The following is a 24,425-nucleotide window of genomic DNA, read 5'->3' on the forward strand; positions in this document are numbered from 1 at the left end:
AGCAACAGCAGAAAATGCTCATGTCTCCCCTCGGTCACCTTTTTCCAGATCTGTCTGTCTCCTATCTATCCATCTATCCATCTAGGCAATTATCCCTTATTTTCTTTCAAATCAACTATATTTTATAAATATACACAAATACACAAACAGCCAATTCTTCTCTGACTCAGCACAGAGCCCAGGAGCTCTCATCTCCCTTTGGGACAGTCCCTTAATGAATGTTTACTCCAAAAGCTGAATAATTAGTACAGAAGAAGAGACATGCTTCTCTGCTGCCTGTTTACATTCAGATGCTCTCTTCTCCCCTCGAGGCTGAGCGAACCCCCCTGGGATTGCACAGAGCTATATTATAAATGGTGCAAACCCTTGGATCGGCTCTCGGTGTGGCATGTTGCAGCAGACGCTGGGGTGAGAGAGGTTTGGGACACGGCTACCTGAGGGGGATTCCCAGGGAAGACGCTTCCGTCTCAGAATTCACAGGTACCCATTTCTAGCTGAGGAGGTCACCTGCTCGACAAACACCGTGCACCGTGGACGTGATGGGACAGAGAGTACGTCTGGGGTCCTTTCCGCTCTGCACAACCATGACACATCCCAGGGCCCTTCCCATAGGTGATGAGTTTGCTAAAGAATCACTGGCCAAAATGTCACTCATTTCTGGGCACCCCTGGTCATCCTGCCTGATGGACTACCGCCCCGAGGTGGCTGCATTTCAGTGGTAGAGGGGATCCTTCAGAATGAAAGGTGTTAGTAGATGTACAATAGAAGACCAAATTCTGAATCAGTGGCCTGTACTTTGCTCAGGCCCCAGTGAGGCAAAACTCCCCTTGGAGTAAGAACTGAGTAGAGACATCAGGGGCCAGCTGTGTGTTAACGCACAGACACGGACACCCTCTCCTCTTGTATTTCAGGGCTCTGGCTGTTAATGGGGAAGGGGGACAGGGGCTCTTACCTGACTTTTAGCTGCTGGAAAGCTTGGAGTTGGTAGCGCTCCTCACTAGAACAAGAAGAAGAATTTTTCAAGGCGGGAAACACATACTTTCTCCAAGTTCCATTCGAGAAGTGGGCTGAACTGTTATTCCTGAAACTTTCAAAACACAATTCTGCTCAAAGCAGCCACCCAGCATGGGAAATTTCAGTCCAAACACCTAAAATTTGGCAAATTCATAAGCAACTGAAAATGGGGTCTTTTATTCAAGCGTCAGACAGCCTTAACTACAGGTGATGACAGCAACTCCACCGACAATGTGATATGGCTGTGAAAAAAGCTAATGCGGTCATGGGATGCATCAGGAGAGGTATTTCCAGTAGGGATAAGGAGGTTTTAGTACCGTTATACAAGGCCCTGATTAGACCTCACCTGGAATACTGTGTGCAGTTCTGGTCTCCCATGTTTAAGAAGGATGAATTCAAACTGGAACAGGTACAGAGAAGGGCTACTAGGATGATCCGATGAATGGAGAACTTCTCTTATGAAAGGAGACTCAAGGAGCTTGGCTTGTTTAGCCTAATTAAAAGAAGGTTGAGGGGAAATATGGTTGCTCTCTATAAATATATCAGAGGGATAAATAGCGGAGAGGGAGAGGAATTATTTAAGCTCAGTACTAATGTGGACACAAGAACAAATGGATATAAACTGGCCACCAGGAAATTTAGACTAAAAATTAGACGAAGGTTTCTAACCATCAGAGGAGTGAAGTTTTGGAACAGAGCCTTCCAAGGGAAGCAGTGGGGGCAAAAGATCTATCTGGCTTTAAGATTAAACTCAATAAGTTTATGGAGGAGATGGTATGATGGGATAACATGGTTTTGTTAATTAAACTTTCACGGTAAATAGGCCCAATGGCCTGTGATGGGATATTAGATGGGGTGGGATCTGAGTTACCCAGGAAAGAATTTTCTGTAGTATCTGGATGATGAATCTTGCCCATATGCTCAGGGTTCAGGTGATCGCCATATTTGGGTTCGGGAAGGAATTTTCTTCCAGGGCAGATTGGAAGAGGCCCTGGTGGTTTTTCGCCTTCCTCTGTAGCATGGGGCACGGGTCACTTGCTGAAGGATTCTCTGCTCCTTGAAGTCTTTAAACCACCATTTGAGGACTTCAATAGCTCAGACATAGGGGAGAGGTTTCTTGCAGGAGTGGGTGGGTGAAATTCTGTGGCCTGCGTTGTGCTGGAGGTCAGACTAGATGATCATAATGGTCCCTTCTGACCTAAATATCTATCAATCTATGAATGGCCAATCCATTTGTGAATCCCTTTCAGCTAAGCTGTTCACTCCAATAATGTCGGTAGCAAGGAGTTCTACAGGCCAAACATGGATTATGTTAGCAATTTCTTTTCTTGTTGCTATATGTTCAGACTTCCAATTTAACTAAATGCTCCCTTGTTCATGTTGTGAGACACATTAAACATAAATGCCTGATCTACTTTTTTTATCGATAGATCCATAGGGTTTAAGGTCAGAAGGGACCATGTGATCATCCAGTCTGACCTCCTGTAAAGCACAGGCCCATTAATTACAAAAAACTCAGTTACCTCTGTATTGAGCCGAAAGGCTTGTGTGTGACCAAGGCCTGATCTACACTAGGATTTTGCATTATAGAATGATAGAGCCATAGAGTTATAAGGGAAGGCAAAGGACAGCTAGTCTAACCCCCTGACAAGATGCAAGATTTCTTTTGTCTTAGTCATCTAAGACTGATGGCTATTCACACGTCTTTGGAAAACCTCCACAGAAGGAGATTCCATGACTTCCCTGGGTGTCTGTTCCATTGGCCTCCTGTACTTCAAGTTAGGAAGATTTTCCTGAAATTTAATTTAAATCTGCTATGCTGGAGTTTCAACCCATTGCCTTTTGTCCTGCCTCTCTCAATGTAAGACAGAATAACTTTCCTCCACCTTTTTATGGCAGCCTTTCAAGTATTTGAAGTTCACTATCTTGTCCCCCATTAATCTCCACTTTTCCAAATAAACACACCGGTTCCTACGGCTTGCATTCCATCCTGTGCATAACCTTTGTCTCTTGCCTATGGCTCCTTTCCAGTTTATCTACCTCCTTTCTATACATTGGTGAGCACATTACTATTGAGACCTAACCCCGACCGAGTAGAGGAATACTATCATGTACTGTGACTGGCATGTTATACCTCTGCTCATATAACCTAACATTGCATTTGCCTTTTTTGAAACAGCAAAAAAATCCACACCCCAGAGAGATGTAGCTATATCATCCTAACCCTGGTGTAGACCCTTGAAGCAGATCTTCCAGAAAAGCATCCAGTTTCAATCTGCCAACATGGGGAGTTGGAGAATCCACTACTTCCCGTGTCAGTGTGTCTCAATGGTTAATCACCCTCATTGCTAAATATGTGGCTGTCGTCTGTGGGTTGGGCCTGCATTCCCTTTTCCAAGGATTCTGCATTTGACGGTATTAAAACATTTTGTTTGCATGGGCCCCACATTCCAAGTGCTCCAAATCAATCGGTATGCTTGCCCTGGCCACCTCCTTGCAACCACTCTGCCAATTTTTGGGTCATCCGAAAATTTTATCTGCAGTGATCTTCTATTTCCTTCCACATCATTCATGAAAGTATTGAATAGCCTCAGGCATAGAACCGATCCCTGCAGAACCTGACTACAAACAGCCCCGTTCACTGACGAAGGCCTCTCAACAACAGCTTTCTGAGATCCGTCACTTAGCTTGTTTTCAGTCCATTTTGCATGTTCTCTACTGATATTATAGAGTGTTTAATTTTTTAACTCAATATTTTCCCCGAGTAAATCAAATGCTTCTGAGAAATCAAGGTCCATTGCATCTGCATGGTTCCCTTGATCCACCACATGTGTTCCCTTGATCCACAAACATGTACTCTCCATAAAGGGTAAAAACAGGTTTATTTGACAAGATCTGTTTTGTATAAACCTTGTTGTTGAGTGACATTAATTACATATCTAGACTTTAAAAAAAAAAAAAAAAACACTAATCCCAGACCAGCTTTTCCATTGTTTTTTAACCTTGTCAAATCTTTTATAAAAGTCACTTTCCCTTTATTTTTTAATACTTGACATTTAACACAGGAATTGCCATAACATTTTTCTGTGATTTCTCTTGTTGTTAACATACTTAATAACCTCCTTTTTTGTTATCCTTAGCCCTGCCAAATGTGGAGTTTTCCCTGATGTCTTTAATGTCCCTTATTAATTTTCATAACTTTCCATTTGTATTCTTGGCTCTCTGGTTTCCCTTTTCCCCCTTTCCTACATATTTTTTTCCCCCTAATTGCTGCCTTCCCTTTACCACTGAACTGGATTTTTACCCAAAGTTGTTCACTTTGTTGACTGTGGAATCATGACTTTTTCCGCAAAGAACGAACAATTTTCATTCATATTTTTCTGTATAATTTTTCCTCCAATCAATTTTGCTGACAATTTTCTTCAGCTTTGGGGAATTAGTCCTCTTGGAGCACTCAGTGTCTATTAATAGTACTGGTTGGGAACTGTTCTCTGTTTGTCCATTGGAACATAAATCAGTATCATTTTTTATTTTCCTCTCCTCTCTCATATGTTCCCTTCTTTGTCTCTTCTGTAAACGAAAGAGTCCCAGACTTTTCTGCATGGTGTCAAGTATCAGGGGGCGTAGCCGTGACTTTTCTATCTGTTTGCATATGGCAGCCTCCCCCATTCTCAGAGCCTGTCTTGGAAATCCCTTTTAGATATGCTATATCCTGCATGGAGACTGGGTGACCAAAACTGAGCACATATCCAGAACATGGTATTCTCCATCTCATATCTTAGTGATCTGAAGATTGCTTTTGTTTTGTCCACTGCTCTGAATCAGCAGGTGTTTCTCTTGAGCTGCTGTCAATGGCGCCCAGGTCTTTTCCCTGAGGTATGTTCTAATTGGGATGTTTCTCCTGGCATATGTCTTACAAAAGTTTGTTTTTTTACACTCTCACATATCAAGCAACTTGATGAATGGGGAACTCCTACAGCATGGAGTCCCTATGCTAGCTCTCATTGCATTAAGGAATAATGATGAATAACCACACTTGTGTTTCCTGCTGGTGCCTCTTAAGGTTCCCCCATCTCTAAGTGTAGGAATTATTAACACAGGGAGCCCCATAAAATGTGGAATTGGCTTTAATGTGGTCATTGTTCATAGTTGTTTTCTCTGAACAATTCAAATGTCATTTTTCAGTGAGTGAAGAGCGAACAATCTGCTTCACCCATGAGAACTGCCTCCAGTAATGCATGTAATATCTCAGATTAACGTTCTCTCTCCATCCAGACATCCTGGGCACACACAGGAAGTCAGGGGAACGTACGGTACGTGCAGAAAACAGCGTTCCGCCTCAGAGTTGGATGCCTTCTCCCCTATTCCATGTCAGATTCCAACACAACCAACTTCAACCACCCCTCCACCTTCATCCTGCTGGGCATTCCTGGCTTGGAGGGAGCCCACATCTGGATCTCGATCCCCTTCTGCACCGTGTACATCATAGCTGTCTTGGGGAGCCTCACCATCCTATTCACTGTAAAGATGGAGCAAAGCCTCCATGGGCCCATGTATTATTTCCTCTGCATGCTGGCCATCAGCGACCTGGTCATGTCCACATCCACCCTGCCCAAAATGCTGAATATCTTCTGGTTCAATACCAGGGAGATCAGTTTCAGTGCTTGCCTCACCCAGATGTACGTCGTGCTCTGCTTCTCAGCCATGGAGTCTGGAATCCTCGTGGGCATGGCTTTGGATCGCTACGTGGCCATCTGCCATCCCCTGAGACATTCGAGCATCCTGACGAACTCTGTTGTGGCCAAGATCGGCCTGGCCGTGCTGCTGCGCAGTGGAATATTCGCATTACCCTACCCCTTCCTGGCAAGGCGGTGGCCATATTGCAGAACCAACATCATCCCTCACACCTATTGTGGGCACATAGCTGTGGTGAAGCTGGCCTGCGCTGACATCAGCATCAGTAGTTACTATGGGCTGTTCGATCTTTTCTCTGAGATCGGAATGGATGTGTTTTTTATCACTGTGTCCTATACTCTGATCCTCCGGGCCATCTTCCGCCTCCCCACAAAGGATGCCCGGCTCAAAACTTTTGGGACCTGCATCTCTCACCTTTGTGCCATATTAGCTTTCTACATGCCAGGTTTCTTCTCCTCTCTCACGCATCGGTTTGGCTATAATGTGCCACTGCACTTTCTTGTTCTCATTGCCAATGTGGAACTCCTGGTGCCCCCCTTGCTCCACCCCATCATCTACGGGGTGAGGACCAAACAAATCCGGGGCAGGCTGCTCTGGCTCTTTACTCCTAAAGGGACCTAAATGTTTTCTCAGACTGAGGTCCGTGCAGAGCTGGCTGGTGCATAGTGCTGGGCCCTCTTCCCTGAATCATTTATTGAATGCATCCGATGAAGTGAGCTGTAGCTCACGAATGCTTATGCTCAAATAAATTTGTTAGTCTCTAAGGTGCCACAAGTCCTCCTTTTCTTTTTGCGGATACAGACTAACATGGCTGCTACTCTGGACAGTCAAGAGACGTTAAACCCTTTCCTGTCCTTACTGTGCTGTGTCAGCATCATAAACCGGGGAATACGTCTATGTGCAATTCAGTGGGTTGCCACCTTTCCAATTGCTGGTAGTTGGACTCCTGAAACGACAATCTTGCCCATCTGTTCTGTCAAGGCTCCACCCCTGCAGTGTGTCTTCTCCCCAATGCCCTACCCCTCTTACTTGCTCCTCTCTTCCCCTCACCTTGCCAGTTGCTGGAACATTTTCCACCTCCTATATATATATATATATATATATATATATATATATATCAAGGTTCCTTCCCCACTGTGAACTCTAGGACACAGTTGTGGGGACCTGCATGAAAACCTCCAAAGCTTACTTTTACCAGCTTAGGTTAAAACTTCCCCAAGGTACAAACTATTTTACCCTTTGCCCTTGGACTTTCACTGCAACCACCAAACGTTTAACCAGTTACTGGGAAAGAGTTGTTTGGAAACGTCATTTCCCCCCAAAATCCTCACCAAAACCTTGCACCCCGCTTCCTGGGGAAGGTTTGATAAAAATCCTCACCAATTTGTGCAGGTGACCATAGACCCAAACCCTTGGATTTTAAGAACAATGAAAAAGCATTCAGTTTCTTACAAGAAGAAGGTTAATAGAAGAAAAAGGAAAAAGAATCACCTCTGCAAAATCAGGACAGTAAATACCTTACAGGGTAATTAGATTCAAAACATAGAGAATCCCTCTAGGCAAAACCTTAAGTTACAAAAAGACACAAAAACAGAAAGATCCATTCCATTCAGAACAGCTTATTTTCTCAGCCATTTCAAGAAATCAGACTCTAACACAGATCTAGCTAGATTACTTACCAAGTTCATAGATTCATAGATTCATAGATATTTAGGTCAGAAGGGACCATTATGATCATCTAGTCTGACCTCCTGCACAATGCAGGCCACAGAATTTCACCCACCACTCCTACAAAAAAAACCTCACACCTATATCTGTGCTATTAAAGTCCTCAAATTGTAGTTTAAAGACCTCAAGGAGCAGAGAATCCTCCAGCAAGTGACCCGTGCCCCATGCTACAGAGGAAGGCGAAAAACCTCCAGGGCCTCTTCCAATCTGCCCTGGAGGAAAATTCCTTCCCGACCCCAAATATGGCGATCAGCTAAACCCTGAGCATATGGGCAAGATTCATCAGCCAGATACTACAGAAAATTCTTTCCCAGAAAATTCTTTCCCAGGTAACTTGGATCTTACCCCATCTAAAACCCATCACAGGCCATTGGGCCTATTTACCATGAATATTTAATTACCAAAACCATGTTATCCCATCATACCATCTCCTCCATAAACTTATCGAGTTTAATCTTAAAGCAAGATAGATCTTTTGCCCCCACTACTTCCCTCGGAAGGCTATTCCAAAACTTCACTCCTCTGATGGTTAGAAACCTTCGTCTAATTTCTAATCTAAATTTCCTAGTGGCCAGTTTATATCCATTTGTTCTTGTGTCCACATTGGTACTGAGTTTAAATAATTCCTCTCCCTCTCTGGTATTTATCCCTCTGATATATTTATAGAGAGCAATCATATCTCCCCTCAGCCTTCTTTTAGTTAGGCTAAACAAGCCAAGCTCCCTGAGTCTCCTTTCATAAGACAAGTTTTCCATTCCTCGGATCATCCTAGTAGCCCTTCTCTGTACCTGTTCCAGTTTGAATTCATCCTTCTTAAACATGGGAGACCAGAACTGCACACAGTACTCCAGGTGAGGTCTCACCAGTGCCTTATATAACGGTACTAAAACCTCCTTATCCCTACTGGAAATACCTCTCCTGATGCATCCCAAGACGACATTAGCTTTTTTCACAGCCATATCACATTGGCAGCTCATAGTCATCCTATGATCAACCAATACTCCAAGGTCCTTTTCCTCCTCTGTTACTTCTAGTTGATGCGTCCCTAGCTTATAACTAAAATTCTTGTTATTAATCCCTAAATGCATGACCTTACACTTCTCACTATTAAATTTCATCCTATTCCTATTACTCCAGTTTACAAGGTCATCCAGATCCTCCTGTAGGGTATCCCTGTCCTTCTCTAAATTAGCAATACCTCCCAGCTTTGTATCATCTGCAAACTTTAGTAGCACACTCCCACTTTTTGTGCCCAGGTCAGTAATAAAAAGATTAAATAAGATTGGTCCCAAAACCGATCCCTGAGGAACTCCACTGGTAACCTCCCTCCAACTTGACAGTTCACCTTTCAGTAGGACCCGTTGTAGTCTCTCCTTTAACCAATTCCCTATCCACCTTTCAATATTCCTATTGATGCCCATCTTATCCAATTTAACTAATAATTCCCCATGTGGCACCGTATCAAACGCCTTACTAAAATCTAAGTAAATTAGATCCACTGCGTTTCCTTTATCTAAAAAATCTGTTACTTTCTCAAAGAAGGAGATCAGGTTGGTTTGGCACGATCTACCTTTTGTAAAACCATGTTGTATTTTGTCCCATTTACCATTGACTTCAATGTCCTTAACTACCTTCTCCTTCAAAATTTTTTCCAAGACCTTGCATACTACAGATGTCAAACTAACAGGCCTATAATTACTTGGATCACTTTTTTTCCCTTTCTTAAAAATAGGAACTATGTTAGCAATCCTCCAATCATACGGTACAACCCCTGAGTTTACAGATTCATTAAAAATTCTTGCTAATGGGCTTGCAATTTCTTGTGCCAATTCTTTTAATATTCTTGGATGAAGATTATCTGGGCCCCCCGATTTAGTCCCATTAAGCTGTTTGAGTTTCGCTTCTACCTCAGATATGGTGATGTCTACCTCCATATCCTCATTCCCATTTATCATGCTACCATTATCCCTAAGATCCTCTTTAGTCTTATTAAAGACTGAGGCAAAGTATTTGTTTAGATATTGGGCCATGCCTAGATTATCCTTGACCTCCACTCCATCCTCAGTTTTTAGCGGTCCCACTTCTTCTTTCTTTGTTTTCTTCCTATTTATATGACTATAGAACCTTTTACTATTGGTTTTAATTCCCTTTGCAAGGTCCAACTCTACTTGACTTTTAGCCTGTCTCACTTTATCCCTACATATTCTGACCTCAATAAGGTAGCTTGCCTTACTGATCCCTCCCTTCTTCCACTCCCTATATGCTTTCTGCTTTTTCTTAATTACCTCTCTAAGATGCTTGCTCATCCAGCTTGGTCTACAACTCCTGCCTATGAATTTTTTCCCCTTTCTTGGGATGCAGGCTTCCGATAGCTTCTGCAGCTTTAATTTAAAATAATCCCAGGCCTCCTCTACCTTTAAACCCATAAATTCTTCAGTCCAATCCACTTCCCTAACTAATTTCCTTAATTTTTGAAAGTCAGCCCTTTTGAAATCAAAAACCTTAGTTGCAGATTTATTTTTGTTAATCCTTCCATTCAGTTTGAACTGAATTAGCTCATGATCACTTGAGCCAAGATTATCCCCTACAACCATTTCCTCTATGAGGTCCTCATTACTCACCAAGACCAAATCTAAAATAGCATCCCCTCTAGTCGGTTCGGCAACTACTTGCTGAAGGAATCCATCAGCTATCGCATCTAGGAAAATCTGAGCCCTATTATTATTACTAGCACTCGTCCTCCAGTCTATATCTGGGAAGTTAAAGTCTCCCATGATCACACAGTTTCCATTAGTATTTACTTTATTAAAAACATTAAAAAGGGCTCTATCCATATCCAAATTAGATCCCGGCGGTCTATAGCACACCCCAAGCACTATCCCAGGGGAGGCTCTAATAGTTTTCTTCCCCAATTTAATTTTTGCCCAGACAGACTCAGTCATATCCATTTCATCGCTTCTTATTTCTTTACATTCTATCTCATCATTGATATACAGTGCTACTCCACCACCTTTACCTTTATTTCGGTCTTTCCTAAACAGCACATACCCTTCAATACCTGTAGCCCAGTCATGACTACTATTCCACCAGGTCTCTGTTATACCTATAATATCTGGTTTCACTTCCTGCACCAGTAACTCTAGTTCCTCCATTTTGTTACCTAGGCTCCTTGCATTAGTGTACAAACATCTTAATTTTTGCTGTTTAGCCTCACTCACATTCTGTACCCTATTAGGCACGGTTATTTTACTACCAGTATAACCTATTAGACTTGTATCTACACTGCCCTTCCTCCTACCTACAGCTGTATCCACTCTTACTTCATTTTCTTTCCACTCTATGCTTAATTCTGGCGTGGAGATTACCTGGACATCTCCCGACCATCTCCCCCAAATTCCTAGTTTAAAGCTCTCTTAATCAGTTGTGCCAGCCTCCATCCTAGAAGTCTATTTCCTTCCCTACTCAGATGAAGTCCATCCCGAGAGAACTGTCCTCTATCCATGAATGCCTCCCAATGGCCATACATCCCAAAGCCCTCCTTATAGCACCACTGCCTAAGCCATCTATTGATAGTCATAATCTTGTCACACCTTTGTTGCCCTTCTCTAGGAACAGGCAGAATCCCACTAAAGATCACCTGAGCCTCAATTTCCTTAAGCGTCCTCCCCAGCCTAGCATAGTCTCCCTTAATACTATCCAGCGAGAATCTAGCCGTATCATTTGTTCCCACATGAAGGATAATTAGGGGATTCTTTCCCGCTCCCTTTAGAATCCTTTTCAACCTCAGGTCTACATCCCGTATCTTAGCACCCGGAAGACAGCACACCCTCCTATTTTCTGGATCAGCTCTGGTTACAGGCCTATCTATTCTTCTCAGTAAAGAGTCCCCAATCACATAGACCTGCCTTTTCCTAGTGACTGTACTATTCTCCAGTCTATCCCCTGTTCCCTCTGGCTGCAAGTTCTTTCCATTCCCATTCTCCCTTGTAATCCTTTTTAACCCATCCTGTATCCTCCTGGGGCTCATATTTGGTGTAATCTCCATTAACTCTTCCCCTTTTCCTATAGGACTAACCTCTCTTCTCTTCTTCCTTGCCCTGTCACCTTCAGTGACTACCTGCTGAGCCCCTTCCTCATTTTCCAACTCTGCAAACCTATTCTTAAGCTCTATTTCTCCTTCACTAGCCCGTCTTTTCCTCTGCCTAGTTCTTTTAGTCACATGCTTCCACTGACCACTTTCCTCACCCAGTCTCCCCTCAGAATTCCCTAGTCCTGCTTCCATCTGCAAGTCTGAGCTTTTCCCTTCAGATACCTCATGTCTTTGCTCCATAATCTGCTCAAACCCCTTCCTAAACTCTACCAGACTTTCCACCTGCATCTCCAAACCTCGGATCTTTTCCTCCATCAGCTCTATCAGACGGCACTTCATGCAGACAAAACTCTTACCAGGTGCCCCCTCCAGGATCATGTACATACCACAGCTTCCACATCCAGTCATCTTCATTGTGTCTTCTGCTACATGGGTCACTCCCACTGCCACCTCTGTATCTGTCATATCCTTCCCACCTAAATCCTGTTACTCTGGGAAACACAAACCACACCAAAACACCACCACCCACAGCAAAACCAAACCCAACACAAGCACCGCAACACAAGCACCGCAAGACAAACTCCCCTTTCAAACTCCCCTGTTTACAGCTCTGTTTGCTGGCTCCTGTGCCGCTGCAGCTGTCCGTGCCGCTGCACGACTGGCTGCTACCTTTATAGGACCCCTAGTCAGTGAAGCCCCGCCCCCTAATCAGGGCTCAGCTTCTCTCCCAGCACAAAGCCCCTACAAACCTCTACACATACAAATACTACCAATACAAAACCAAGCACACACAAATACCTTCTCCTCCAACAGAACTCCCACTCAAACTCCCCTGTTTACAGCTCTGTTTGCTAGCTCCTGTGCCGCTGCAGCTGTCTAAGTTCTAAGACTCCATTCCTGTTCTGTCTCCGGCAAAAGCATCACACAGATGGATCCAGACCCTTTGTTTCTTCCTCCCCACAGCATTTGAAAGTATCTGGTCTCCTCATTGGTCATTTTGCTCTGGTGCCAGCAAGGTTCTCCTAGCTTCTTAACCTTTTACAGGTGAAAGGGTTTTTCCTCTGGCCAGGAGGGATTTTAAAGGGGTTTACCCTTCCCTTTATAGTTGTGACAATATATATCTGGAAAATAAATAAAGAAATAAATAGTGGACCTAGTCACCTCTAATAGTAACATGTTGTCACATCTTGTGGGAAGTCACATAAGGGACACTGGTTAGTGTTAAAATTTTAATGTTTATTCTCACTTTGCTACTACCTCTGTGGAGAGAGAGACCCCATCAGGACTCCAGGGATCTCAGCTGTGGGAGGGGAGTGGGGTGTAGTGGGTTACAGCAGGGGGCAGATACATCTGGAATCTAAAGGAGAAGATCAGAATGGCCACACTGGGTAAAACCAATGGTCCATGTAGCCCATAAGCCTGTCTTCCAACAGTGCCCAGTGCCAGGTGCTTCAGAGGGAATGAACAGAACATGGCAATCCTCATGTGATTCATGCTCTGTCACCCACTACCAGCTTCTGGCAAACAGCGGCTAGGGACAACAACCCTACCCATCCTGGGCAATAGCCCTTGATGGACTTCTCTAGTTCTTACTGGAACCAGGTCATAGTTTTGGCCTTCACAACATCCTATGGCAGATAGTTCCTCAGCTTGACTGTGAAGAAATACTTCCTTTTCTTTGTTTGAAACATGCTGCCTATTCCTTTGATTGGATGACACTTAGTTCTTGTGTTATGTCAAGGAGTAAATAACATTTCCTCATTCAATATCACCATTGTTATATATTTGGAACAAATCTTGTAACAATAGGTCATGTGAAATTTCAATATAAAGCTACGGTTTGCTGCATATGATTTTCTGATTTGTATGCACGTCTCGTATTTTTATTTGCAGTTACAAATATTGACTATGCATTTGCTCCTGTGGTAAATCCCACAAGGCAGTTTACATCCAGTGTATCCAGCACAATGTGAATGGACTATTCAAGTGGATGGCCCAACAATGAACAGCATGTGCCATGGAAGAAACTTATCCCCACCTGATGGACTTACCTGGGGACATTCTGGCTAGAATATAATATATGGTCCCTGATATGACTCACTGAAACATGCAGAGGCGTGTGATCAGCCCATGTGACACAGGACTCCATCTTGTGCCTGTGCTTTTGGTGCAGAGGAACCAAGGAGACGCTCTTTCAGTCCTTCAGCCGTTCCTGGCAATTTTTGCTTTTCCGTTAGGGTCCCAGCGGAACACTCGTTCTTTCTGCGGGCGGACACTTTCGCAGCCTGAGCTACACAGAAGAAATCGTTGCCAATTAGCATATGAATAGGGTTATGGTCCGCTACCCTCACTGATAAGACAGCTTCAGAACTATCAGTTTCTATGTGCACTTTAGCCAAAGGCATAAGGATTGTGTAACCTCCTACTAATAAAAGCTCAGAAATCTGTTCTGGCAGTTTGTCACCTTCTTCCACTATTCCCACTATTCTGATGTCCTGAGGTTGGGGGTTCCACGACCACCACTCCCAAGAGGAGAAGGCGGGTGGTGGTGGTCGGGGACTCTCTCCTCCGGGGGACTGAGTCATCTATCTGCCGCCCCGACCGGGAAAACCGAGAAGTCTGCTGCTTGCCGGGGGCTAAGATTCGCGATGTGACGGAGAGACTGCCGAGACTCATCAAGCCCTCGGATCGCTACCCCTTCCTGCTTCTCCACGTGGGCACCAATGATACTGCCAAGAATGACCTTGAGCGGATCACTGCGGACTACGTGGCTCTGGGAAGAAGGATAAAGGAGTTTGAGGCGCAAGTGGTGTTCTCGTCCATCCTCCCCGTGGAAGGAAAAGGCCTGGGTAGGGACCGTCGAATCGTGGAAGTCAACGAATGGCTACGCAGGTGGTGTCGGAGAGAAGGCTTTGGATTCTTTGACCATGGGATGGTGTTCCATGAAGGAGGAGTGCTGGGCAGAGACGGGCTCCATCTTACGAAGAGAGGGAAGAGCATCTTTGCCAGCAGGCTGGCTAACCTAGTGAGGAGGGCTTTAAACTAGGTTCACCGGGGGAAGGAGACCAAAGCCCTGAGGTAAGTGGGAAAGAGGGATACCGGGAGGAAGCACAGGCAGAAATGTCTGTGAGGAGAGGGCTCCTGCCTCATACTGGGAATGAGGGGCGATCAACAGGTTATCTCAAGTGCTTATATTCGAATGCACAAAGCCTTGGAAACAAGCAGGGAGAACTGGAGGTCCTGGTGATGTCAAGGAACTATGATGTGATTGGAATCACAGAGACTTGGTGGGATAACTCACATGACTGGAGTACTGTCATGGATGGTTATAAACTGTTCAGGAAGGACAGGCAGGGCAGAAAAGGTGGGGGAGTAGCACTGTATGTAAGGGAGCAGTATGACTGCTCAGAGCTCCGGTACGAAACTGTAGAAAAACCTGTGTGTCTCTGGATTAAGTTTAGAAGTGTGTGCAACAAGAGTGATGTAGTGGTGGGAGTCTGCTATAGACCACCGGACCAGGGGGATGAGGTAGATGAGGCTTTCTTCCGGCAGCTCACGGAAGCTACTAGATTGCATGCCCTGATTCTCATGGGTGACTTTAATTTTCCTGATATCTGCTGGGAAAGCAAAACTGCGGTGCATAGACAATCCAGGAAGTTTTTGGAAAGCGTAGGGAACAATTTCCTGGTGCAAGTGCTAGAGGAGCCAACTGGGGGGGGCGCTTTTCTTGACCTGCTGCTCACAAACCGGGTAGAATTAGTGGGGGAAGCAAAAGTGGATGGGAACCTGGGAGGCAGTGACCATGAGTTGGTTGAGTTCAGGATCCTGACGCAGGGAAGAAAGGTAAGCAGCAGGATACGGACCCTGGACTTCAGGAAAGCAGACTTCGACTCCCTCAGGGAACGGATGGCCAGGATCCCCTGGGGGACTAACTTGAAGGGGAAAGGAGTCCAGGAGAGCTCGCTGTATTTCAAGGAATCCCTGTTGAGGTTACAGAGACAAACCATCCCGATGAGTCGAAAGAATAGTAAATATGGCAGGCGACCAGCTTGGCTTAACGGTGAAATCCTAGCGGATCTTAAACATAAAAAAGAAGCTTACAAGAAGTGGAAGGTTGGACATATGACCAGCGAAAAGTATAAAAATATTGCTCTGGCATCTAGGAATGAAATCAGGAGGGCCAAATCGCACGTGGAGCTGCAGCTAGCGAGAGATGTCAAGAGTAACAAGAAGGGTTTCTTCAGGTATGTTGGCAACAAGAAGAAAGCCAAGGAAAGTGTGGGCCCCTTACTGAATGAGGGAGGCAACCTAGTGACAGAGGATGTGGAAAAAGCTAATGTACTCAATGCTTTCTTTGCCTCTGTCTTCACTAACAAGGTCAGCTCCCAGACTGCTACGCTGGGCATCACAAAATGGGGAAGAGATGGCCAGCCCTCTGTGGAGATAGAGGTGGTTAGGGACTATTTAGAAAAGCTGGACGTGCACAAGTCCATGGGGCCGGACGAGTTGCATCCGAGAGTGCTGAAGGAATTGGCGGCTGTGATTGCAGAGCCATTGGCCATTATCTTTGAAAACTCGTGGCGAACCGGGGAAGTCCCAGATGACTGGAAAAAGGCTAATGTAGTGCCAATCTTTAAAAAAAGGAAGAAGGAGGATCCTGGGAACTACAGGCCAGTCAGCCTCACCTCAGTCCCTGGAAAAATCATGGAGCAGGTCCTCAAAGAATCAATCTTGAAGTACTTGCATGAGAGGAAAGTGATCAGGAACAGCCAGCATGGATTCACCAAGGGAAGGTCATGCCTGACTAATCTAATCGCCTTTTATCGTGAGATTACTGGTTCTGTGGATGAAGGGAAAGCAGTGGATGTATTGTTTCTTGACTTTAGCAAAGCTTTTGACACGGTCTCCCACAGTATTCTTGTCAGCAAGTTAAGGAAGTATGGGCTGGATGAATGCACTATAGGGTGGGTAGAAAGCTGGCTAGATTGCCGGGCTCAACGGGTAGTGATCAATGGCTCCATGTCTAGTTGGCAGCCGGTGTCAAGTGGAGTGCCCCAGGGGTCAGTCCTGGGGCCAGTTTTGTTCAATATCTTCATAAATGATCTGGAGGATGGTGTGGATTGCACTCTCAGCAAATTTGCGGACGATACTAAACAGGGAGGAGTGGTAGATACGCTGGAGGGGAGGGATAGGATACAGAAGGACCTAGACAAATTGGAGGATTGGGCCAAAAGAAATCTGATGAGGTTCAATAAGGATAAGTGCAGGGTCCTGCACTTAGGACGGAAGAACCCAATGCACCGCTACAGAGTAGGGACCGAATGGCTAGGCAGCAGTTCTGCGGAAAAGGACCTAGGGGTGACAGTGGACGAGAAGCTGGATATGAGTCAGCAGTGTGCCCTTGTTGCCAAGAAGGCCAATGGCATTTTGGGATGTATACGTAGGGGCATAGCGAGCAGATCGAGGGACGTGATCGTCCCCCTCTATTCGACATTGGTGAGGCCTCATCTGGAGTCCTGTGTCCAGTTTTGGGCCCCACACTACAAGAAGGATGTGGATAAATTGGAGAGAGTCCAGCGAAGGGCAACAAAAATGATTAGGGGTCTAGAACACATGACTTATGAGGAGAGGCTGAGGGAGCTGGGATTGTTTAGCCTGCAGAAGAGAAGAATGAGGGGGGATTTGATAGCTGCTTTCAACTACCTGAAAGGGGGTTCCAAAGAGGATGGCTCTAGACTGTTCTCAATGATAGCAGATGACAGAACGAGGAGTAATGGCCTCAAGTTGCAGTGGGGGAGGTTTAGATTGGATATTAGGAAAAACTTTTTCACTAAGAGGGTGGTGAAACACTGGAATGCGTTGCCTAGGGAGGTGGTGGAATCTCCTTCCTTGGCAGGCAGAAATGTCTGTGAGGGGAGGGCTCCTGCCTCATACTGGGAATGAGGGGCGATCAACAGGTTATCTCAAGTGCTTATATACGAATGCACAAAGCCTTGGAAACAAGCAGGGAGAACTGGAGGTCCTGGTAATGTCAAGGAACTATGATGTGATTGGAATCACAGAGACTTGGTGGGATAACTCACATGACTGGAGTACTGTCATGGATGGTTATAAACTGTTCAGGAAGGACAGGCAGGGCAGAAAAGGTGGGGGAGTAGCACTGTATGTAAGGGAGCAGTATGACTGCTCAGAGCTCCGGTACGAAACTGTAGAAAAACCTGAGTGTCTCTGGATTAAGTTTAGAAGTGTGTGCAACAAGAGTGATGTAGTGGTGGGAGTCTGCTATAGACCACCGGACCAGGGGGATGAGGTAGACGAGGCTTTCTTCTGGCAGCTCACGGAAGCTACTAGATCGCATGCCCTGATTCTCATGGGTGACTTTAATTTTCCTGATATCTGCTGGGAGAGCAATACTGCGGTGCATAGACAATCCAGGAAGTTTTTGGAAAGCGTAGGGGACAATTTCCTGGTGCAAGTGCTAGAGGAGCCAACTAGGGGGGGCGCTTTTCTTGACCTGCTGCTCACAAACCAGGTAGAATTAGTGGGGGAAGCAAAAGTGGATGGGAATCTGGGAGGCAGTGACCATGAGTTGGTTGAGTTCAGGATCCTGACGCAGGGAAGAAAGGTAAGCAGCAGGATACGGACCCTGGACTTCAGGAAAGCAGACTTCGACTCCCTCAGGGAACGGATGGCCAGGATCCCCTGGGGGACTAACTTGAAGGGGAAAGGAGTCCAGGAGAGCTCGCTGTATTTCAAGGAATCCCTGTTGAGGTTACAGGGACAAACCATCCCGATGAGTCGAAAGAATAGTAAATATGGCAGGCGTCCGGCTTGGCTTAACGGTGAAATCCTAGCGGATCTTAAACATAAAAAAGAAGCTTACAAGAAGTGGAAGGTTGGACATATGACCAGGGAAGAGTATAAAAATATTGCTCGGGCATGTAGGAATGAAATCAGGAGGGCCAAATCGCACCTGGAGCTGCAGCTAGCGAGAGATGTCAAGAGTAACAAGAAGGGTTTCTTCAGTTATGTTGGCAACAAGAAGAAAGCCAAGGAAAGTGTGGGACCCTTACTGAATGAGGGAGGCAACCTAGTGACAGAGGATGTGGAAAAAGCTAATGTACTCAATGCTTTTTTTGCCTCTGTTTTCACTAACAAGGACAGCTCCCAGACTGCTACGCTGGGCATCACAACATGGGGAAGAGATGGCCAGCCCTCTGTGGAGATAGAGGTGGTTAGGGACTATTTAGAAAAGCTGGACGTGCACAAGTCCATGGGGCCGGACGAGTTGCATCCGAGAGTGCTGAAGGAATTGGCGGCTGTGATTGCAGAGCCATTGGCCATTATCTTTGAAAACTCGTGGCGAACCGGGGAAGTCCCGGATGACTGGAAAAAGGCTAATGTAGTGCCAATCTTTAAAAAAGGGAAGAAGGAGGATCCTGGGAACTACAGGCCAGTCAGCCTCACCTCAGTCCCTGGAAAAATCATGGAGCAGGTCCTCAAAGAATCAATCTTGAAGTACTTGCATGAAAGGAAAGTGATCAGGAACAGCCAGCATGGATTCACCAAGGGAAGGTCATGCCTGGCTAATCTAATCGCCTTTTATCATGAGATTACTGGTTCTGTGGATGAAGCGAAAGCAGTGGATGTATTGTTTCTTGACTTTAGCAAAGCTTTTGACACGGTCTCCCACAGTATTCTTGTCAGCAAGTTAAGGAAGTATGGGCTGGATGAATGCACTATAGGGTGGGTAGAAAGCTGGCTAGATTGTCGGGCTCAACGGGTAGTGATCAATGGCTCCATGTCTAGTTGGCAGCCGGTGTCAAGTGGAGTGCCCCAGGGGTCGGTCCTGGGGCCGGTTTTGTTCAATATCTTCATAAATGATCTGGAGGATGGTGTGGATTGCACTCTCAGCAAATTTGCGGACGATACTAAACTGGGAGGAGTGGTAGATACGCTGGAGGGGAGGGATAGGATACAGAAGGACCTAGACAAATTGGAGGATTGGGCCAAAAGAAATCTGATGAGGTTCAATAAGGATAAGTGCAGGGTCCTGCACTTAGGACGGAAGAATCCAATGCACCGCTACAGACTAGGGACCGAATGGCTAGGCAGCAGTTCTGCGGAAAAGGACCTAGGGGTGACAGTGGACAAGAAGCTGGATATGAGTCAGCAGTGTGCCCTTGTTGCCAAGAAGGCCAATGGCATTTTGGGATGTATACGTAGGGGCATAGCGAGCAGATCGAGGGACGTGATCGTCCCCCTCTATTCGACATTGGTGAGGCCTCATCTGGAGTCCTGTGTCCAGTTTTGGGCCCCACACTACAAGAAGGATGTGGATAAATTGGAGAGAGTCCAGCGAAGGGCAACAAAAATGATTAGGGGTCTAGAACACATGACTTATGAGGAGAGGCTGAGGGAGCTGGGATTGTTTAGCCTGCAGAAGAGAAGAATGAGGGGGGATTTGATAGCTGCTTTCAACTACTTGAAAGGGGGTTCCAAAGAGGATGGCTCTAGACTGTTCTCAATGGTAGCAGATGACAGAACGAGGAGTAATGGCCTCAAGTTGCAGTGGGGGAGGTTTAGATTGGATATTAGGAAAAACTTTTTCACTAAGAGGGTGGTGAAACACTGGAATGCGTTGCCTAGGGAGGTGGTGGAATCTCCTTCCTTGGAAGTTTTTAAGGTCAGGCTTGACAAAGCCCTGGCTGGGATGATTTAACTGGGAATTGGTCCTGCTTCGAGCAGGGGGTTGGACTAGATGACCTTCAGGGGTCCCTTCCAACCCTGATATTCTATGATTCTATGAAGTTTTTAAGGTCAGGCGTGACAAAGCCCTGGCTGGGATGATTTAACTGGGAATTGGTCCTGCTTTGAGCAGGGGGTTGGACTAGATGACCTTCAGGGGTCCCTTCCAACCCTGATATTCTGTGATTCTATGATTCCCCTGCTACCCACAGAAATTTATGCCCCTATAACTTCCCACCCAAGTTGTTGTCTGCCCTTGATGCTGACAGCCTTGATGTGCTTCATGCCTAGTTGTTCAGGGCTAATTTCACAAACCCAGTACGATAAGTGACAGGCACCCGAGGGACTTCTCTGCTCAGGTGAAAGCATTCCCAAGGAGTACCTGCTTCCTCCCAGCACAGGGCGTTTATTCCTCAGGTGATCAGAGGAATTATAATGGTCCCACCCTCTGGATTCATTTGTTTTTACAGGAGATTTGGGTTGTGAATCAGAGGAATGAGGTAAAAGGGAACCCTATTTCCCACCATGCTTAAATGCCTCCTGCTGGTTGTCCAGGGAATTAGCTCAACTCCAGCTTCGGAGCTCCCCCTGCTGGCCAGTGTCTCACCTGCCTCAGGCCCCCGTGTCCCTCCCGGACTCTGGTGCCCCTTCCCCTGGCGTTCTGCCCACTGCAGTACCCACACATTGGGTCTCCGCTCCCAGGGGAAACCTGAACCCTCTACACCCACCTTGCCTCAGTGGTTACTGCCAGTTGTCATCCAGCCCCCACTCACTGGAGCTAACTGCAGTCCGTAAAGGCCACGCATGATTGGCAAGGGGGTTGGACCAGCTGCCTCTGCCTATCCCCGCACTACACCTTTGCAGCCCCAGCACCTGCTTAGGGCTTTATCCAAGCCCTCAGCCTGGGGAGTTGCCAAGCTAGGCCCTTCTCCCTCCAAGGCTGGAGAGAGACTCCTGCCTTCTGGCCCTGCAGCCTTTTTATACGGCCCAGCCTGGCCCTCACTGGCTGCCACTCAGCCTTTTCTGATTGAAAAGGGCTGGCTTTTAACCCTGGCTGAGCCGGAGCAGGGTGACTGCTCCGATACACATCGCATCCACAGTTTTTATCTTTTTGTCCCCTTGACGCTATTTCACATCATCTTTACATATGGCTAAGAAACGCTCCTGAGCCACAAGGTCCAACATTCCTTCAGAGCTTGTAACACATTTGCCCCTTGCCCGCTTCACCGTCAAATCTTTCATTTTGTGTTCAGTTTCCACATTACTCACACCAGCACCCCTCTAAAGATTCCTTGTCGGGGATTAGCCATTGTCCTTCCCACTCTGGCTCGGAGGGAGCCCCCTCCACCTCACTATTGCAACCGGCCAGTTTGATTTGGCTGCCCTGCTGGCTGGATGCTGCTGCTGCTGCTTGGGGGGCCCTGCTGGCCTGCCGTCTGGAGAGAAGCAAGGACCCCACAACCATTCCTGACTCCTTCCCTGGCTAGGCCTGGAGTGTTGTAAGCTTGCCTCCCACACCATAGCTCTCCTGGGTTGGATAGTTTATCTGTCCCACCCCATCTTCCAGAGCTTGTCCCTATGGTTTTCCTGCCCTGCTCCCATAGGTTTCTAGTTTGCCCCTCTTTTTCCCTTACCTTCCATTGTTCCCCCCATTGCTTGGACCCCTTGCTTCATGCACCCATGGCCCCTCCCTAAACACTTGTGTCCCTTTTCCATAGTGCCCCACTTCCCTGCCTCGGTCAGCCTCCCCACATCCCCGTCACTGGGGGGGTACCCCACTCCCCTGCACCCATCCTAAACAGGAGGACAGGTTGGCCTTTCCCCTTCCCCAACTCCCTCCATTCCCCCTTACCATCGGTGTTACCTCTAGCCCCTTTCCCAAATGATGGGAGAAACTGTGGGTGGGGTCTCAATCTGGGCGGTGGCATGGTCACAGCATCCCCTCCTCTTCTCTATCCCCTACCCTGGGCTGCTGCCCCTGCTCTCAAACTTGGGGCACACATGAATTCATCCATCTGCCGCCAAGACCCTTGTGGTGATGGCCTGTGCCAAACAGCTGCGACGCGGGCCCATAGCTGCTCCCCCTTCAGAGGAGGGGTGGCCGTCTTCCCTCCCAGTTCAGGGCCCCATCACAGATGCCATCATGTCCCACACCTTGGTTGTAGAGTTCCATGTGGTCTCTGGGCCCAGAGTCATTGAGGTCTCCCCTCCGGTCTCCATCCCCTCCGCCCCTGGACCCAGTCAAGAGGTGTTGCATTCCTTTGGCTTTGCTGCTGGGCTTCCCAGTCAAACTTCTGCTCCTGCTCCTAATCCCGCTCCTGGCCCCAGCCCCACTCCTGACCCTGTCACATCCCTCATTTCTTTCCCTTCATCTTCTATACTGCTGCCACCCAGGGCTTGTGTCATTTCCCCTGTCCTTGGACTAACCTCAGGGGGTGTTTTTTTTGTCTCCCCTCCCTGACTTTTTAGGAGCTGCTCTCTTCCCTCCACCTCCCTATCCCTTTCCGGGCACAGAGACGGGTTGCACAGAGCCACAGGTACAGTCGCCGCACCAGTGGTCTGCTCCCTCTTTGCCCATCTCCATGGGCCACAGGGTCTAACAAGGGCCCAGCAAGATGATGATTATGGGTCCACAACCCTGTACCCCACTGTGCAGCGGGATGAGCGTCATCGTTTTCTGGTGGACACCTGTGGTTTCAAACATAAGGTGAAGCTCCCTCTCCAGCACTGGGGAGACGTCCATCTCATCGTCTGGGCCATGAGCTGTTTTGGAGGAGTGGAGGGTAACATGGGCTGTTTTGGAGGAGTGGAGGGTAACCGGGAGGCAGAACATCCTGGTCTACTGGTGGGCTCGCAACTTCTGTGACTTCCCCCTGCGTTTCAGGGATTGGTGCAAGGCTGGCTGGGGATTCTCCTGCCTGCGAGGATCATTCTCAGCCCCCACAATGAAGCCAGACATATTTTCAAAAATGAACACCAACTGAAAGAAAAAAAAAAGGAAATATGGAAAGGATCAAGAAAAACATAGAACCCCCTCTTCTTCTACAGGAACACCAAAACCAGCCGTCTCTGGAGTGTCAGGACAGTTCACAGTCTGTCCCTCCCATGTCCCAGGACTCTTGCCCAGGCCCTGGCTGTGCTGCAAGGGTGCTGTGGGTCAGACACTTGCTCTCTCAGTGGCCATATGTCTCAGGCTTTAGGTGGTAGGGCCCCTCTCCACAGTGTCATCCTCACCCAACACAGTTACGATTCCCCTCCAATTCTGGCCTGCAAGGCCTCTTCACTAGGGGTATTTCCCTGTGCTGGTCCCTCTGCCCAGGGTCTTCCTTGCTCTCCCCAACTGTGCACCGCACCCAGCCCCAGCCCCAGCGCTGCTGCTGCTCAGCCTCCAGCTCCCTGGGCTGCTTCTCTGGCCCCTCTGCTTCGGGCTGCTGCAGCTCTGCGCCCAGCTCAACTCCCTGGGCTACTTCTCTGGTTCTGGCCGGCCTGTCTCTGCTCTCAGCTCTGCCCAGGCCCCTGCTGTCTCCTTAACTCAACCCCGCTCTGTCCCAGGCAGTCCCAGCTCACACAGACGATGGGAACCTCCTGACCTCCAGATTTCCTCCCTGGTCTGCCTGCCCTGTCAATCAGGCTGACAGGTAATGTTGGCCTCTCCTCACTGACTCTGGGGGCTGGTTTGGACCCTTCCCCTTCCTTTTGGGACTAGGAAAGGGCCAATCAAAAATCCTCACTGAATTTTAGTGAGCGGCCAGTAATTTATATTCCTCCCTACTATAATTCTGCCACAGCCAGAACGTTCACACGAGCATATATTAAAAAAATACATTTGCAATGAATAAAAGTACATTTATCATACTTAACAGCCCCTGTCCAATTCTTTATACTATACATAATATTCACTAAAGACTACATAGAACCAATAACACGTTCATCTCTAAGTTTAATAATCAGTACACCCTGAGTAGTTCTCTGGGACTTTCTTAAGACTGGTGGCTCATTAACCATATTTTCTGTTCCCTTGTCACCAGGTAACACCAGGTCAATTGGAGGGATCAGTCTATTTTCATCAGGGTTTGCATTTGCCCCATTGGTTTCAGTCTCCTCCGGACATGATGCTCTGCGACTCCTGTGAGTTCTGGCTGGACTAAAA

The 24,425-nt window shown here is 47.0% G+C and overlaps 1 protein-coding gene across 1 annotated transcript; it reads left to right on the forward strand.

Annotated features, from left to right (window-relative positions):
• The first annotated feature begins 5,382 nt into the window (after window positions 1-5,382).
• Window positions 5,383-6,330, forward strand: LOC144277842 (olfactory receptor 52E4-like). The gene has a single exon (XM_077838880.1). It carries the CDS (start codon window positions 5,383-5,385, stop codon window positions 6,328-6,330), a length of 948 nt encoding a protein of 315 aa, XP_077695006.1.
• Window positions 6,331-24,425: the final 18,095 nt, after the last annotated feature.

Source organism: Eretmochelys imbricata, chromosome 1, assembly GCF_965152235.1.
Source record: "Eretmochelys imbricata isolate rEreImb1 chromosome 1, rEreImb1.hap1, whole genome shotgun sequence".
Lineage (NCBI taxonomy): Eukaryota > Metazoa > Chordata > Testudines > Cheloniidae > Eretmochelys > Eretmochelys imbricata.

Bases quoted from the DNA above. Each gene is read 5' to 3' on its own strand.
- LOC144277842 (XM_077838880.1), top strand. From the start codon at position 5,383: ATGTCAGATTCCAACACAACCAACTTCAACCACCCCTCCACCTTCATC.